Source organism: Muntiacus reevesi, chromosome 1 (genome assembly GCF_963930625.1).
Source record: "Muntiacus reevesi chromosome 1, mMunRee1.1, whole genome shotgun sequence".
Classification (NCBI taxonomy): domain Eukaryota; kingdom Metazoa; phylum Chordata; class Mammalia; order Artiodactyla; family Cervidae; genus Muntiacus; species Muntiacus reevesi.
Window position 1 is genome coordinate 13468978 of NC_089249.1, and position 18739 is coordinate 13487716.

An 18739-nucleotide genomic window follows, 5' to 3' on the forward strand; every position below is an offset into this window, starting at 1 on the left:
GGCGGACCTGCAGAGGGGGCAGTTCAGAAGTCTTTCTACGGCATCTATTCATCTCAAAAGAAGCTTTCATTTTTCCATGACTTTAGGTATTTTGCACTATCTCCAGGGGAAAGTAATTCATGACAAATAGAACTAATCATCTGAATAATTAATAATACACATGACATTTATACTACTCCCATCAGAATTTACACCTTATTACTTTGTAAGTAATACCTGTAATTCTGATGGCTCCATAGATAGCCATCATGCTTCCTAAAGTCCCAAATATAAAATTATATGCAACGGTACTTGAAATAAAATGATATAGAGTAACAATTTAATGATAACACAATCTTCAAAGTCATTTAATTAAAAAAAACTGTTCAAAAGTAGAAGTGTTTCAAGGGAAAATATTAGAAAAAGAATATTAATCATATAAAAAGATCAAATACTAGGCAAGCTATCATGAAATTTTCATCAAAGCACAGAGGAAATACAAGAAAGTAATTATCAGTGCCTCCCATATGCCATGCATTGCTTCTCTCCAGTCAAATCACACGTGGCCTCTTGCGGTCAGGACCAAGGATCAACAAGGGATATCAAGAAATTCGAGTACGTGTGAACAAGTGTCCCAAATAATTAAGTCAAAGGGGAGGGCTAGGATGATGCACGATCACCATCTTCCCACTTAAGCAGTGATCATATGGAAGGGGAATTGGTGTTACATACTCTCTGTGACTCAGGCCATCCAAAATAAATACTGGCAGCGTTGGGATCACATGGCAAACTCGAGCAGATGCCAGGTGGCCACCAGCGAGGGCTACGGAAAAGGGACTTCTTCTCGAAGCAGAGGCCTGGACTCCATGACCTCCAGAAGGCCCTCTGGCTCTCTGCTATCTTAGGAACTCTTTCCTACCTGCAGATGTGAAAATGATGCGACATGTTTCTCCCTTAAGCCCTTTGGCTACTTTTTCCTATAGCCCAGGATCATTAATATCACACATCTAAACAAAAGATTTCTTAAGACTGTATCATGCTGTTTCTAAGATGCAAGAAAGAGATAAAACTAAAACAAACAACACCCACATCCCCCACCGCCTTGTGCGGTGTGTGCTCATTCAGTCATGTCCAGCTCTTTGCAAACCCGTGGACTGTAGCCCGCCAGGTTCCTCTGTCCATGGAATTCTCTAGGCGAGAATACTGGAGTGGGTGGCCACTCCCTTCTCTAGGGGATCTTCCTGACCCAGGGATCAAACCCGCGTCAAGACATTATTTATCTTTTTTGCTCATTCTCTCATTAGAGTACAGTTTCCCAGAGGCCTAACAGACCTGTGACACCGCAGCAGACTGAACACAGAACACACAAATATTCCAGTTGTCCTCTGTTAGGCCCCCTGCAGCTCAGGAAATAAACCCTCTAAGCCCTTACCTGCATGCTCCTCCTGCCAAGGAGGTAACCACTACCCTGAATTAGGTGCTTATCATCCTTTTTCCATTTCTTTAGACTTTGACCACATACATGTGTACCCCTACAAGTATCTCTTATGTATTTCCAAACCTTTTATAATCAGTATTCATCTGCAACTTGCTTTTTTTCCCCACTCGGTCTGATTTTTGGGAGACTCATCCATATTGATAAATAAGCGCAGCTTTAGTTCAGGAGTCAACATACATTTTCCCTGAAGGCTCAGTTAGTAAACAGTGTGGGCTGTGGAGTCATAAAGTCTCGGTTGTACCTGCGCAACTCTGATATCACAACACAAAAGGAGCCCAAAAATACATACAGGGAAACAAATGCGTGTGGCTGTGTTCTGATAAAACATAATACACAAAAACAGGAAGTGAGATTTGGTCTGTGAGCTGTAATTAGCAGTTCTTCCCATAGTTAACATTATTTCCCTTCAATGCCATTTCAATAGTTGTCTGATAGTCACACATGCTGGTTTTCTTTGGCTCATATTTGCCCAAGACATCTGATCCCATTTCATTAAACTTGAACTTCTTCTACATCTTTTTTCAGGGTGTATCTCTTGCAAACAGCATCAGGCTAGATTGTGTTTCTTACATCTGATCTGATAACCTGTTCATCTGAGTTTATCATGATCACTGATATATTTGGAATTACGTCCACTAACATCTTTCATGATATTTGCTGCTTTTTCTCAGTTTCTTTCACCTCTTCTCCTGCTCTCTTTTGGACTGATTTCTGTATTGTCAATATGTGTTTAGATTCACTCACAGGTCAATCAATTCCTTTGTTCTTCCCTGGGGCCTGGTGTGAAGGTCTATTCATCCAGGAAGAGTTTATATTTGCTTCCATCAGGAATCCCATGAGGCTATCACCCTGGGACCACTTTTAGTTAATTTCTCATCTTGAGATAACATAAGCAGACCACCCAAGCAGAATAAATTCAAACTCAAACCCACGTGAGGACTAGCCTATGAGTACAAGGTGACGGGGAGACTTTCAGGACACCCTCACCCACACAGGAGAAAGTCTAGAGCAGAAAATAAGACTGACACATTTCCCTATTGTCTCTGCATGGAAGGCGGCCCTCTGTAGGTCCCAGATTTACTGAACAGTTTCAGTATGTGTGTGTGTCCTCCCAGCAGCACAGAATTTACAGGCATCTCTGTATACGTGTGTGTGTACACACTCCCTCTCAGCAGGCACAGCCAATAAAACCTAACAAGTGCTCCCAAAACTGTTCACACCTTCAGGACTGCTCATCCATCTTCATCTTTAGTCCCTGTGATTCCTCTTCAGTTTCTCAGAGCTCAGCTGCACATGCAAATAACGTTCTTTGTATTTTCCATGTGCATGTCAGTGTCCCGCACCACACCCTGGCAGCTCAGTGGTAAAGAACCCACCTGCCAAAGCAGAAGATGCAGGTTCGATCCCTGGGTTGGGAAGATCCCCTGGAGAAGGAAATGGCAACCCACTCCAGTATTCTTGTCTGGGAAATCTCATCGACAGAGGAGCCTGGCAGGCTACAGTCCACGGGGTCGCAAAAGAGTCAGACACAACTGAGCAACTGAACAACAGCAACATCCTGCACCGAAAGGGTTCTGAGACTACCGACAACACCTAGCCTACCAAACTGCCGAAAGCCAGAGTCCAAAAGAACTGTAAAATGCAGAGCATGTCTCTGTTTGCACTTGTCTTCAAGAGTTCAACTAAGGATTGGTTTCCAAACCCAGCTTGTAACAGAGATTCCCTGGCTCCACGCCTTCTGAATCAGAATACCTGGGGCTAGAGCCTCGAAATCTCCATTTTTAACCAAGCTCCCAGATGATTCTGGTATGCCCATCAAGTCTGAGAACTACTGAAGCAATAAATATGTTTAATTCTACTTACCTCCAAAGACTGGCAATAAAGTTATCTTTTTATCTCCATTTTGTATTTTATCTCCTTTCACCTCCTAAAGTACTCTTTAGAACCTCTATTTTGGACCATTACCTCCAAAAAGGGGGTTCTACAGTCACATTCACTTGGAAAGTTCTAAACCATCATCCTCCTTCTTGGAGAGTCATGTATTTTAAAGGCTCTGATACACTAGCTCTGATAAGCCTATCTGTAAAGAAGCTCTTTTAACATACATTTTGCACATTTCTTTAACCACATCTCTCAGGAGACGGTGGAACCCAGTCTGAGAATCACTGGCCTAATTTTTCAATTATCTTACAGGTATCTCTGTAACCCACTGCAGTTCCTCCAGGGAAGGATTTGCATTTTGTGCTTATTCTATACACACTAAGCTTCCACCACTGAGCGCCACACAAGTCCCCACTAAATATCAACCAAGAACTCTGAATAAATCCTTTGACACCCTGGAAGAGCTTCTTCTAACACTTTGTACTAATCCCCACACTTCTTTCCACAATTTAATATCCTTCATAGCCCTGGCCAAGCAGTGAAACATTCTAAAAAAACCAAGCTCTGAGATGACCTCTGCAAGGCGAAAATCCACCAGGCTACCCAAGTATACAGCTGGACTCACTTCTCTTGAAGCCACAGGAACGTTCCATCCTGAACCTAACAGGAGAGGATGATTATCTGATCAGCACACAGGGAAGGCCAGGCTTGAGTTCAAAGAAGTCACCCACAACGTATAAATCACAGAAAACAACAGGCCACACACAAGTATATTCGTATCTTTAAATTACAGTCACACTGATTTCTCAGACTTTCACCATTTTAGGACAAGGTTTCTCAATCTTGGCACTACTGACACCTGAAGCTGGATGATTCCTGGGGGAGGGGGTACTATACTTTGTAGGATGTTTAGCAGCATCTCTGGCCTCCACCCCTCCCCCGGCCGCCGGAGGCTAACATCTCCCTCTTTCTCCTAGTTGCGACAATTAGAAACGTCTCCTGATACTGCCAAACATCCACTGGGAGTCAAATCCCCCCTCCCTTGCTCCAGGTGAGAGCCATAATTCTATAGGAAACTTTTGTGAGCAGTAACCAATAAGGAAATAAATTAGCATTTCTTTTCCTAACAAAACAAAGAACCTTTTCTTCGGACTGAGTTTGACTTCAGATACGTAACTATTACATGTCCAGAGATCTCAAGTTTTTTAAAAAAAAAAAAAAAGGAACAAATTCTAAGTGAGGGACATTCTACAAGGTATGTGACCAGTATTCCTCAAAACTGTCAAGGTGATGGTAAAGAGGGAAACTGAGCCACTGTCACAGCCAAGAGGGGCCCAAGGAGAATGATAAGTAAATGCAGTGTGCTATTCTGGATGGGATCCTGGAGGAGAAAAGGACACTCAGTTAAACATTAAGGAATTCTCAACCAAGCAGGGACTTTGCTTAACACTGATACATACTGACAATGGATCGATACTGGTCAACTGTGACAAATGTACCCATTTTGTGCCCAACTCAGGTGTGAGTTTTTCCCCAGGCCACCAGTGCGTGGACACAACAGGGTGTCCTACAACACAGCTCACTTCTGACACCTCCTGCAGAGAGCGTCAGACCGCCCAGGTCAAAGGCTCAGTCCGACAAGACCGCCCCAGCCCAACCTCAGTGCCCAGAGCTGGCGGCCACCTGCGCCTCTGAAGGCCGGCGGTGGACCGGAGGGTCCACTGACTCCCTCCTCAGGTTCAAGTAATTGCCTAGAGTGGCTCACAGACCTCGGGGAAACCTTTTACTTTCTAGATTGGTGGTTTATTGTAAAGGGAGAGCCCGACGGGAGAGATGCACAGGGCAGAGTTCGTAGGCAGCACAAAGGATTTCCACGTCCTCAATGGGTGTACCACTCTCCCTATATGAATCTCCATGGCAGTCCTGCAGGAATGAGCCATTAACTTGGAGGATCGGACGCTCTCTCCAGCAGGGGTCAGGAGTGATCTGTGTGGAAGGACACTCAGATGTGTCCAAGAATAGGTGGCCTGGGGAAAAAATGCACATCTGAATTGGGTGCAGAATCCTTTAGATACATTTGCCACCCAGAAGCCCTCAGAACCCGTCCTTCTGGGTTTTTATGGAGACATTTATGGAGTCTTCGTGACAAGGGCAATGATTGAATCATTGGCCACTGGTGACCCATTCAATCTCCAGCCCCTCTCCCTCCCCGAGGAGTGGGGAGAACATTAGACACAAGTGCTAAATCTCCAATCACAGGGCTGCGTCCCCCTGGCAACCAGGCCCCCTCCTTGGTTGCCTAGGAGTACTCCAAAAGTCACCTAATTAATATCACAAAGGATACCTTTATCCATCTGGGTACTTAGGAAATTCCAAGGTTTTAGAAGCTCTGTGCCATATTTCTGATTTTAAAAAACCACAATATCACCATCCCATAGTCAGGGAGTTTACAGAAACATGCAATTTTGCTGTAAATCTAAAACTGATCTAAACAACAGTCTTTTTTAATTTGGGGGGAAAAAGGAGGGTGGGAGAGAAAGAGTAAAACTAAGAGTAAAAATCATCTCCTCCTGGAGCAGGCTTCATTCTGGGAGTCTCTTTAAAGAGAAGACACCTGAAGGGATTGTTCCAATTAAGGCAAGAGATCAAACACCAGAAAGCAATAATCAGGAAGGGAGAAAATAGAACTTTGTCCTCTAGTAAACTGGGGGGGGGGGGGGGCGGTGGGGAGCAGGGGGCTGGGGGGGGGGGTGTATGAACATCAGCATCTCCTCTGAGTCTTTACTCCTACACACACTGTGTCAAGCGTTTCCTGCATATCCCCTGGGGCCGGTTATTTATTAATAACTTCCCCAAGCTGAACCGACACTTATCTGTTTACCAACCTCCCCATCCATGCAAATCGGGTTCCCCTCCCTTGGCCCCGGCAGGTGCTCAGCCCCTAAGGGCCCCTCCCACGCAGTCGTGTCCATCTATGAAATCAACAGCTTTGAAGCCCACTGAAAGTGAAAAGTGAAAGTGAAGCTGCTCAGACGTGTCCGACTCTTTGCGACCCCATGGACTGTAGTCCACTGAATTTTCCAGGCAAGGGTACTGGAGTGGGTTGCCATTTCTTCTCCAGGGGATCTTCCTGACCCAGGGATCAAATCCGGGTCTCCCGCATTGCAGGAAAGAGGCTTTACCTCTGAGCCACCAGGGAAGCCCTAAGCCCACTGCTACCTGCTTAATAAATATCTGGTGAGTACAAATGCTTGGTGAATGAATGCAGGTTGGGCTCATGCACAGACTTCAGCTAAAGCGGTGGTGCAGACCCAGACAGGGTGAAGGAAGAAAGTCCCTGCGTCCTCTGCGGTAAGACAGGGACCACGTGCGCATGTGCTGGGAGGTGAAGACGGGACCCCAAATACTGATTCACAGACCTGTAACACTGAAAAAGCTCACATATTTACTCCAGCGGCCTCATTCTACAGAAAGAAGACTAGAGAGAGTAGGTGGCTTGTTCAAGGCCACATGTGGTGTTCCATGAAGCAAAAGGAGACATAGACCCTAGTGCTAACTAGCCCATCTCCACAGCTTACTAAGCATGACTAAGACTGAGTTATTTACTAACCAGCCACAAGAGCTACTATCCCGTGAGTGTCTGCCAAGCCTACTCTAAAACTCCCCGCTTTATCCCCACTCCAGTATTCCTGGACTTCTCAGCTGCTAAAGAATCTGCCTGCTTTACAGGAGACCTGGGTTCAATCCCTGGGTTGGCAAGATCCCCTGGAGAAGGCAACGGCTACCCCTCTAGTATTCTGGCTTAGAGAATTCCATGGGCTGTATAGTCCAAGGGGTCGCAAAGAGTCAGACATGACTGAGCGACTTTAACTGGCAGATGAGAGCTGGAGGGTTGAGTGATAAAGATCGGACTCAGGCCAGAGTTGGGCTTTGGTGTGGGATAATCTCAGGGGTTTGGAGTAGGTCAGTTTGAGGAGATTTTGAGATTTGTTAGCTCTGATCCCAGTTTTTCCAAGCAGATTCTGTACCAGATAAGCCACCAGGGAAGCCCAAGATAGTGGAGTGGGGAGCCTATCCCTTCTCCAGCGGGTCTTCCCAACCCAGGAATCAAACCAGGGTCTCCTGCATTGCAGGTGGATTCCTTACCAGCTGAGCTGCCAGAGAATTTCATTCACCAGGCACTGCTCTAAAAATCTTTAACGATGGACCCACTCATTCCTCATCACAACCCTCTGATGTGGGTACAACCAGCATCCATCCCCATTTTACAGATAAGGAAACCAGAGCTTTGTGATGTCCCAAGAGTCACAATCTACAGCAGCAAACCTTGTCTGTAAACTCGGAATGGCAAAAATTTTGCCTTTAGTGTCTATAAAACACACAATTGCCATTCAACCAATGGCACTTAGAGAAATGAAAACATGTGTTCACACAAAAACCTGTACACAAAGGTTTACAGAAGTTTTATTTATCTGTCATGGTCAAAACCTAGGAACAACCTTGTAGTGAACTGTTCTGTATCGTGACCCATGCTGAATACATGAACCTGCATGGGATAAAACTGTGTAGAACTAAATACACATTCATAAGTCCAAGTAAAACTAGGAGATTCTGAATAAAATCTGTGGGTTCTATCAGTGTCGATATACTGGTTGTGATACTGTGCTGTTGTTTTGCAAAATGTTGCCATTGGGAGAAACAGATTAAAGGTTATGCTAGATCTCCCTGTATTAATTCTTACAATTGTACAGGATACAATTATCTCAACTGAAAATTTCAATTAAAAAGTCTTGCCTACCCATCAGGCTTGATGATCTCTTATATTCCTTTCACTTAAGATCTGCAATTCTCAATGTCCTAAAAGTCAGTCTTCTTGCCACCCACACATCATCTCAAAAATCAATGTAAAATTAAACTCGGAGCAAAGGAAAACTAAGACAACAAACCCTATTTCACAGAATTTTGCACTGCTGGTCACTTTGAGTTCCCTCAGAAAATTGTTCCAATTGGTGAAAATAAGCCTCTTGTGTTCTTTCATGACTTCTGGACAAAAGATGGAAAATGTGATTCTACAAAATGTTCTCCCCACTAAATATTTTCTCCCTCTCTCTGTCTGCCATCTCCACCAGCACACCCCCCCCCACCCCGCAACACACACACACACACAAAATACGAGTACAAAAAATTATATTCTAAATCCTCCCTGAAAAAGCAGCACGCATGGATTATCACTAGCCCTTTACACCAGTTCCCAAATGAGGAGCTGCTACTGCAAGGCAATGAAGGAAACAGGAGAATGGGTGTGGGGCTGAGACAGACTCAAGGTGAAGATCACACCTGGGCCAGGTTTCTTAAACTTGGGTCCGGCCTCTCTCATCTATAGGATGAGGATGTGACACTTCCTTCCTAGGTATGAGGAAGAATTCCGGGACACAATTTACGTATCTGATATTAGTATTTACTGGGTCCTCTTTCTATCCTCCCTATTTCCCTTACCAACAATCAAATCAAGCTTATTTTCTGACCACAAAGAGGTCATGCCCTGGAATCCCCTCCTCGCTGAGGTTAGTAGATAACTCGGGACACTCCCAACCTGGACCCCCCTTATTACAAGTACAACAAATCTTACCCTATCCTCTAAAACAAAGAAGGAAGATAAATCAGCCTCCGGACCCTGGGCACCTGCCCAGCAGTCGGAAAACAGGGTAACCCGCCGCCTGCCGGACTCCGGCGGTTACTATTATTGCTGTCTATTAATAACAATACCTAACGATGCGTGGCGGTGACCGTCTCCCAAAAGATGGAACCCCGTGGAACCCCCACCCCCCACCCCAGCCAGGAGCGTTCAAAGCGCTTTTGATGTGGATTTCTGGCTAGAAAATCCCAGGAATTTATAAAGAGGCTTTCCCGACAGGAGGAAGGCAAGAGTTGTAAAGTTTCTCTGCAGGCGCATTTTTCCGCGTTTCCCGGAATCGCACTGCAGAGGCGTTGTCGCCCGCGGTTGGGGTTGGGGACGACCGAGGGTGAGGATGGGGAGGGAGGTCTGGCGGTCAGCGGCGGACCTCGCGGGTCCGAGGGTGCCGGCTTCCCGGATGGCCGCGTGGGACGGGACCTGGCGCCCCAGCCCGGCGGAGAGGGGCCCCACACGTCCAGAGGGCTCGGGGGCCGCAGCCCCACTCACCTTCCGTGCTCCTCTTCGCCTCCCGGTAGCGCTCCCATAGGTAGTGCTTCATGTCCGGGGCGGTCCCAGGTGCTGTGCACAAGGGCCGTGCGGGGCCCGCGCGCGACCGCCCCCGGGTCGCAGTCCGGCAGCCATCCCGCAGGGCCGTCACTGCCCTTGCACCGGCTCCACGAGCCGCCGCTGCTACCGCCGCCGAGGCCATGCCTGCCGCCGCCCGGCCGCGAGTGGCGCCCCAGGGCCGGTCCTCTGCCTGCGCTCTGCCCGGCGGGCGGGCGGGTCCCTGCGTCTGAGCACGTGGCGGCGCGTCCCGCCCTTCGGCCGCCGCGGGGGCGGGGCCTGAGGTGGGGCGGAGTCCTGAAGGGGCGGGCCGGAGTCCTGGAGGGCCGGGCCGGGGCGGGGCATGGGCGGGGCGGAGTCCTGGAGGGGCGGGGCGGGGCCTGGGTGGGGCGTTCCGGGGCGGGACTTAATCCGCGGGGCAGGGCAGCAGCTTCCAGACAGCCGAGACCACGCGCGAAACATGCTACAGTCACTTCTTGATCGTGTGACGCGCAGAGGTGGCTGTGCGGTGGCGTGAAAGTCCCATCAGCCGAAGTCACATGAAATGGAGTGACTCTGCTGGCCCTGGACCTCACGCCGACCCCGCAGCACCTTCCTCCCCCGCTCTGTGACCGTCCCCCGACCCTGGCTGTACGGACAGCGCGCCTCTGGCCCTGACTCCAGGGGGCGACCTCTCTGCATTAATGACCTCCACGGCCTGGACCTCGGCTGGATCGCGGGGACGGGTCTGGGAGGTCCCGCGTCCCTGGCTTGGATCCTTCCGGTCCCACCGAGGAGCCAGCATCTGGGCCCAGGTCCCACGCGTAGTCCGGTGTGCCTGAAGGGCACCCCCCCACTGCATAGCCTGGCAGGCCAGTGCCCCCCGCCAAGATTTCTGGCTCGCGAGGGAAGCCCTCCAGACACTAGTCCCCCTGCTCCAGCCCACGCTCACACGACGCGGTGGACAAGGCTGCACCTGTTCTGTGCGTTACGGTTCCACCAAAGCCAAATAAACAGTAAACCTCACGACTCGACGTTTCAGTGCCGACTGAATCAGACTTGGTCCCTGCGGGAAAGTGTGATGCGGCCCACCCGGAACCCGACTGAGAATCCCTGAACTGCGAGGGTTCGCCGAGCTACCCGGGGCTTCAGTGAAGCGCAAAGCAACCCGCAAGGCTGGCTCTTTGCCTTGGAGACCACACTACCACCTGTGACATAGGTGGGGCGCGATTTAAGACGAATAAGCAAAGCATTCCTGTATGCTTAATTCGTGGGCTGAGGGGATCAGATGTTTTCATGGAAAAAGGTGGGCTCTGGGTTAGATCCTGACAGACAGTAATTACTATTCACTGAAGGATTGCAATGTGCATTTTCTCGTGCAGTCCTCGCAGAAATCCTAAAAAGTTGGCACCATAATTTCTCCCATCTTCTAAGTGATGAAACCGAGGTTAAGTGCAATAGTGTTGTTAAAGTCACACATCTGAGCCCATTCTTTCACCTGGATTCCTAATGTAATAGGTAGGATTTCGCTGGGTGATAAGCAAGAAGGAAGTCAATAATTCATCCTCAGCAGTTAACAGGTTAATATCTTACAAATCACTGATAAAATGAGAGGCAATTAAAATGTTTAAGACAGATATGATATCAAATCTGTGGACTCTAGTACTTTAAACTTACTTTATGGTTTTAGTTTATTCCAATTTATGTCTTATGTTACTTTAAAGAAATGCGGTGACAGCAGTTGTAACTTTTGTGTACATGAAACATTAATTCATAAATTCATAGACAAATGATAGTAAAAGTAACACAATTAGAACTTTAGTACCATTATCTCCATATATTTTTAGATATGGAACCCTGTGATATGAACAGTTTTCTACTTACCACAGAAATATGAATGACTTAAAAAGTATTCTTTTTAGCTACAGTTACAATATTTCAAGGGGCTAAAAATAAAAATAAAACCCCCAGACCTTGATTATCACCAGAAAATATCTCACCAAAGAATTCTAAATAATGACAGTTTGAAAAAAGTTACATAGAAGAGCCCATGAAAATCTTTATTCTTTATTAGTATCATTTGAAGTCTTCCATCAACTTTGTTTCAAACTGAGATCTTCTCTGCAAAAAACACTTGTGAGAAACTGGACTGTAATCTGAGCTATGAAAAAGCCACTTCTCTGAGATGAGCTCAGATACAGATTTCCAGGGATTATTTGGGCTAAGAGACTCTACCAGGGGATGCTGGTAATTTGCATTAATTAGGCCTTTTTCACTCTCACTTTTAGCTGACAAAATCCGTTGCCGTGAAAGCTTTACTACACCATCCATTTTACCCAAAGGTAAAGTTTTAGACGAATAATCTTTCTTTTTCTTCACTGTTTCTTTTTCTGGGCCATTCCATATTTCAACATTACTCTGTGTCTTCCATCGAGTCTTTTCCACAGCTGAAACGGAAACAATGGGTCTCAAGAGCTTTTTCCCTTGTCCTGAAGCATGTTTTGATTTATCTGAAATTGTCTGAGCCACCAAGTCCAAGCTTTTAGCCCCCTGTAGCTTATCTGCTTTGGTGCACATTGCTGAGCTCACTGTGTCTGATCTCTGAGCGCTGTGATAGTTTAATTTAAGCAAGTGCTCCAAAAATGAGGCGCCATGCCTAGGACCTTCAGAAGACTGCTGGCTCATACCTTGAGGCCAACATCTCCTACCCCGAGTCCGCTCAATTTCCCTCAGAAGGCTGCAAAGGAATGAAAGTTGTCAAGAGGTCATTTAAAGGGCAAGAAAAAGCTGAAGTATACTTCTTGTTGAGACACAAAACAGAAACTCACTGTAGGATTCCAGGGATCGATGAATGAGAATATCCGAGGTAGGTGGCCCTTAAATCAAGTGATTTGTACAAATAGCCCATGGCCTCCATCATGACTTGATGACAGGAGTCACTTATCAATAACTGACCTGCTGGATATTTGAAAATAAGAATGTTAGAATTTTTTAAAATGACTCCTGGCTTCAGACACTTAAAAGAGAATAAAAAATATTCTAAAAAGTGGCATTGGAACATCACCTATTGTGGTATTTTTGCCAAAAACATTTAACCTGAGTCTAATTATCAGAAAACAACCAGATAAACGATAACCCTATATGCAAAACAGAAAAAGAGACACAGAAGTACAGAACAGACTTTTGAACTCTGTGGGAGAGGGTGAGGGTGGGATGTTTCGAAAGAACAGCATGTATATTATCTATGGTGAAACAGATCACCAGCCCAGGTGGGATACATGAGTCAAGTGCTCGGGCCTGGTAGGCTGGGAAGACCCAGAGGAATCGGGTGGAGAGGGAGGTGGGTGGGGGGATTGGGATGGGGAATACGTGTAACTCTATGGCTGATTCATATCAATGTATGACAAAACCCACTGAAAAAAAAATTAAAAAAAATAAAAATAAATAAAAAAGAAAAAAGAAAACAACCAGATAGATACACATTCAAGACATTGGGACAGTGAGGGGAGGGTAGAAACTGACCTAGGCTCTTCAAGATATCAGTGTCAATGAAAGGCAAGACAGGCCTGCTAAAATGTTCTTGACTAAAGGAGGCAACCAAATGCAATGGAAGATCCTCAACAGAATTCTGGATCAAAAAGTAAATAGCTATAAAGAAATTTAATGGGACACTGGAACATTTGCATATGAATTGTACCTAAGATAATAGTCTTGTGTAATGGTTAAATTTCCTGTGTTTGATAATCCCCAGTGGTTCAGCGGGTGAAGAATCTGCCTGCAATACAGGAGACATAGGAGATGCAGGTTCGATCCCTGGGTCAGGAAGATCCCCTGGAGAAGGAAATGGCACCCCACACCAGTATTCTTGCCTTAAAAATCCTACGGAGAGAGGAGTCTGGTGAGCTACAGCCCAAAGGGTCTTGGAAGAGTAGAACAGGACTGAGCCACTAAGCAAGAAGAACTTCCCTGGTGGCTCAGACGGTAAAGGATCCACCTGCATGCGGGAGACCTGGGTTTGATCCCTGGGCTGGGAAGACCCCCTGGAAAGGGGAATGGCAACCCACTGCAGCATTCTGGCCTGGAGAATTCCATGGACAGAGGGGCCTGGCGGGCTACAGTCCATGGGATCACAAAGAGACAAGACTGAGTGACTTTCACTTGTGTAGGGGAATGTCCTATTCTCAGAAGACACATGCTGAAGTATTTAGAAATAAAAATGTCACATCTGCAACTAACTTTCCAATAGTCCAGAAAATACATATATATTTGTGTGTGTGTGGATATTTGGAAGAACACAAATGTGACCAGAATGTTAACAATTAGTGATCACAGATGAAGGGTATGTAGGTGTTCATTATACAGTGCCCTGTGCCATTGTCAATAATTAATATAATTCTCTAAAATATATGAAAAGTAAAAAAAAAAAAAAAAATTAGTCAATTTGCAAGTGGCACTCATTTGTTCATTTTACCCATTTACAAGGGTGCTTTAAGGGGCTAAATTGATATTGTTGACTACAAATATAATGGAAGACCAGTGCCTGCAGGGTATCAATCTGGATACTTGATAAGAGACTGACAGTGAAATTGTTAGTCATTTAGTCACGTCTGACTCTTTGAGGCCCCATGGACTGTAGCCCGCCAGGCTCTACTATCCAAACAATTCTCCAAGCAAGAAAACTGGGATGGATAGCCATTCCCTTCTCCAGGGGATTTCCCTGACCCAGAGATCAAACCCGGGTCTCCTGCATTGCAGGCAGATTCTTCACTGTCTGAGACACCAGGGAAGCCCAATACGAGACTGCTGAGTATTTAAGGGTAAAAAATACTGACAGATGGCCTAGCCAGCATCCCTGTGTTAATATTAATAACAATAAACACTGCAATTTATGTAATTACCATCTATCCAGTGTGTGTAATCCTATAAGGTACAAACTATCATCACTTGTCTTTTTTTGTCGTTATTAATATTTACTCTCTTTAACAGGCCACACATCCACAGGATTCAAAGATGAAAATGTATAAAGATGTGAAGTAAAAAGCATCTCTCCCATCTTGGTCCCCATCTGTGCAGTCTTCTCCAAAAACAGGTGTTCTTTCAAAGGATATTTTGTGCATGTCATCGGCTTTTAAAGATGAGAAAACTGAAAGAGGTCTAGTCATTCACTCCAGTTTGTGGTCAAACAATCTTGGGACAGCCTCATCTACGCCCATGCCCCTGACTCTATGCGAGGTCCCCTCTTCCCTGCTTCTGGACTGATCTGCCTATCTGCACTGTGACTGTCTGCAGAGAGGTTCTCTCTGTAGCTCTGCTGCAGGGGTCATAGCACAGATCTCACAGTGCTTCTGCTGCTAATGGGGAGTTTCAGCTGTTGGCTCCATTGAGCAATCAATGGCTATTTTTCTTCTTTGGAAATTATTTTCATGACCCCCTATAAGGTTCTCAGTTGCCCCAACAAAGCTCAGCAGAAAGCACTTACAAATTACCCTGCTCAGGATGACCATGTTATATTGGCCATGCGTGCATGAGTGCTAGGTCGCTTCAATCCTGTCCGACTCTTTGTGACCCTATGAACTATAGCCTGCCAGGTTCCTCTGTCCATGGGATTCTCCAAGCAAGAATACTGGAGTGGGGTGCCATGCCCTTCTCCAGGCGGTCTTCCCAACCCAGGGATCAAACCCACGTCTCTTCCACCTCCTGCAATGGCAGGCAGGTTCTTTACCACTAGTACCACCTGGCCTGAACAGGCCTTAAAAGTGGAAAAGCACAGAGCCAGAATGTCCTAGGTGCTAGCAGCTGAGCAAGTACTCATCCGTAGAGTTCCTGCGGATGCTGGTAACCAGGCGCGCAGACTGTTCCTTCTGCCCGAAGGCCCTTTAAGAGGCTCTGACTTGCTGGGAGGTTGAAACTGTCCCCCAGACCAGCTGCTGATGCCCCTGACACACTCTTTCATGCCTGTGCTCCCCACACTCCCTTGTGGCCACACACCTTGGCTCCTCAGGCCCCTTCACCCTCATGACCCATCTGGACCTGTATCGACAGCTTTGACCTCGGAACCTTCTTCAGTGCAACCTCTCTCTCTCTGGCAGCAAGCAGAGTAGTTGCCAGGAGAGGACACTCTTAGCTGAGGCCCAGCCGCAGTTCACCCCATCTCCCCTCAGGCGTGGTGCAACTGGACAGCACCTACCTGCTTGGTCAGTCCTTTCAATCCAAGTGAGAAGACAGACCAGGATGGGCTCATTTGCATACCAAAGAGGTCACTGAACCTCCTGCCCACTTCAAATTTCCATTCTGGGGACCTCCCTGGTGGTCCAGTGGCTAAGACTCCAGGTTCTTAATGTAGGGGGACCAGGTTCCATCCCTGGTCAGGGAACTAGATTCCACATGCCACAACTAAGAGTTTGCATGCCACTGCAAAGATGGAAGACCCCGAGTGCTGCAACTAAGACTCGGCACAGCCAAATTAACTAATTCATCAATTTTTAAAAATTTTCATTCTGGATGGGGAGGGAACCTAACTTTCATTGCAGACTCTGTTGGTCGTTTTACAAACAGCATCTCGTTAAGTCTTCAGAATAAACTCTGTAGGCAGAGATGACCATCCTCTTTCTGCCATTAGAAAATTGAGACTCAGAGAGCTCATGTCCACAAGACCAGAAAATAGCAGAACTGGGACTTAAACCCAGGTCCCGAGATCCAAGGACTTTAACTTCTAGAAACAGGAAGAGAGAACATTCTTCTCCCTCTCACATTGGTTCCTTAGGAGATTTTCTGTAAAACCACAACCAGGAAGGAAGCATCTGTTGCCTTTTCCACTGTGTACCTCACGGCCACATCTGCCCTGTTTCCAAGAGAGTGTGAATTGGGGATGGCAGTGAGGGGGAAGGTCCTAGGACCTAGCTTCCTTGAGAATCTGTTCTTGTATTTTAAAGGATAAGTTTTCCTACTTCCCCTGCCTTTCTTTCAGTACTTAATAGTATAAAGTAATATCTTTAGTATTTCCTCTGGAAAAAGAAAGCAAGATATATTCTCCAAAGGCAGTCCTCTGTTCTTTAAAGTAATCTAAAGTATAACTTCTTCTAACCTTTAGTCTACTGAAATTTAAGCCTGTTCCTCTTGCTTCATATAATATTTGCTGTTACCTAATAGGTAGATTTTTATACTACCAATCCTGAGTTCATTTCCTCCCCAGGGCACACAACTATAATCTAGGTTGCTGTCACCAGGTAACAAGGAAAATTGCAGGTGTTGGTGGAGAGCCCCAGGAAGTTTCCCTGAATGAGTACAGGCCTTGGACCCTGCCCACCAACGAGCTTCCCCACTGTGCTTGGAGCGAATAGTTAAGAAGTGGAAACAATCACAGCCTATACTCTCCATCCAGAAGACAGGCTGCCGACAGTAATGAGAAAGGAGGATTATGCAGGATTTCAAGGTTCTCTGTTTAAACTTTCCTTTTGTTTCATAAGTATGACTAGGAACACTTGGGCCCATGTAAGTATGACTAAAGTCTGTCAGAAGTCTTTCCATTTGAGAAATGAAGCTTGTTGACTCCTCCTTTCAATAAATGTATGTCTATAAACAGACTAGGGAGGGGGAAAGTTGTCGATCATTGTCCCAAATGAAGCAATAAAAGCTTCCAATGGGATGTTTCCTTGCACTGTATTTACACCCTATAGAAAACAATAAAGGTTATGGGGATGTGGGGGTGGGGGAGGGGAGTGGATCTTTCCCTTCACCCCCTCCACTAAGGCCACAGGCTAGTCTGCTCAGAGGGGCCTGGGAGCAGATGGCGGGCAGCGCCCTCTGTCTCCTGCCCCAAATACAGCAGGAACTCACTCTACCAATTCAAGGGGCTGGGCCTCTGCAGACCCCATCTCCGGGGAGAAGGAACAGATGCATTGTTCTCTCACACAGCTTTTGTTCCTACCACTCTACCAAAATTGATGGTTCCCTACGGCCATTCTGCTGCTAAATGCAACGGTGTGTCTTAGATCTGGTGGTCAGTTCTCAGCCCCCTCCTTTCTTGGCATCCATGATTTTACTGATTCTCTGCTACCTCTAGAGCCATTCCTCATCTCTCGCTACAACACCTTCCTCAGCCCCTTTCTTTTTTTTCCACTTTATTTTTTTAATTGAAGGATAACTGCTTTGCCGAATTTTGTGGTTTTCTCATCCAGGGAGTCGAGCCTGCCCCCTGAAGGCCTGGAGTCTTCTGCTGTCACCTAGAGTTTGTTTTGTAAAAGTTGTTCCCTATCTTGAGTTTTTGATGTATCTGTGGGGAGGCTGATGATCTCTCCATCTTACTCCTCCGCCACTTTCTTCCATCTCTTTGGCCCATCTCCTAAGTTCTGTCTCCTGCCATCTTCTGTCTTATATTCTTCTTGGCTCTTTCAACTCTTCTACAGGGTTTGGCCATCACCTGTGTACTAAGGACTTCCAAAGGTTTTTCTCCATTTCAGTCTGCTAGCTTCTAAGCACCATATTCTGCCTACTGAACATCTCCACTCAGATAAGAGATTCAAATTCAACCCCAAATTAGCTCATCGTGGCTCCCATTCCACCTCTCAACTTTGTGCTTCCTGCCGTGGGATGCCGACAGCTCCAGCCACCCAGCTGCGCTGGCCATGGGTATAGCCATAAACTGGAGAAGGCCTCTGGTTAGTCCCTTTCCCTCATCTGCTATATCCAATCAGGCACTGCGCCCTGTTGGATTTACCTACTAAATTGCAAGCACACTCTTTTCTATTTGTCTTGGCCCTCTCTTAGTGAACACAGGAGAGTTTCCATTCTCCTCTCGACCAATTCCATCCTCTATACAGCCTCAAGAGTGCTGGATCTAAATGCGAAATCTAGGTACTTCCCTGGTGGTCCAGTGACTAAGACTCCAGGCTCCCAATGCAAGCGGCTGGAGTTCAATCTCTGCTCAGGGAAATAGATCCCACATGCCACAACTAAGACCCAGCACAGCCAAATAAAAAAAAAAAATAAATAAATATTTTTAAAAAATAGATAAATTTCTTCCCAAGAAGACCACAAGCTCCCAGAGCCCAAAAATAGTAGAAAGAGTTCAGAATTTCAGGTCAGGTGCCTGGGTTCCAAGTAATAAGTCTACTGCTTACTAGCTGCAAAGTTTTGGAATGTCACTTGGTCTTTCTGAGCCACAA

The 18739-nt window shown here is 46.3% G+C and overlaps 2 protein-coding genes across 7 annotated transcripts in view; both read right to left on the minus strand.

Moving 5' to 3' along the window:
- The window catches only part of NT5DC3 (5'-nucleotidase domain containing 3), a 63590-nt gene extending 53795 nt beyond the window's left edge, over window positions 1-9795 (minus strand). Inside the window, exon 1 of the mRNA XM_065937951.1 lies at window positions 9540-9795. Within this exon, the coding sequence (XP_065794023.1) occupies window positions 9540-9741 (202 nt within the window). The 5' untranslated portion in view covers window positions 9742-9795. The remainder of the gene's footprint in view (window positions 1-9539) is intronic.
- Window positions 9796-11264: 1469 nt separating this feature from the next.
- Window positions 11265-18739, minus strand: part of LOC136169828 (putative tetratricopeptide repeat protein 41) — an 83249-nt gene continuing 75774 nt past the window's right edge. For all 6 annotated transcript variants that reach the window (XM_065937979.1, XM_065938006.1, XM_065937961.1 and 3 more), the window contains 2 exons: window positions 12404-12533; window positions 11265-12312 (listed from right to left, as the gene is read on the minus strand). In XM_065937979.1, coding sequence (XP_065794051.1) covers window positions 11652-12312; window positions 12404-12533 — 791 coding nt within the window. In that variant the 3' untranslated portion in view covers window positions 11265-11651. The remainder of the gene's footprint in view (window positions 12313-12403; window positions 12534-18739) is intronic.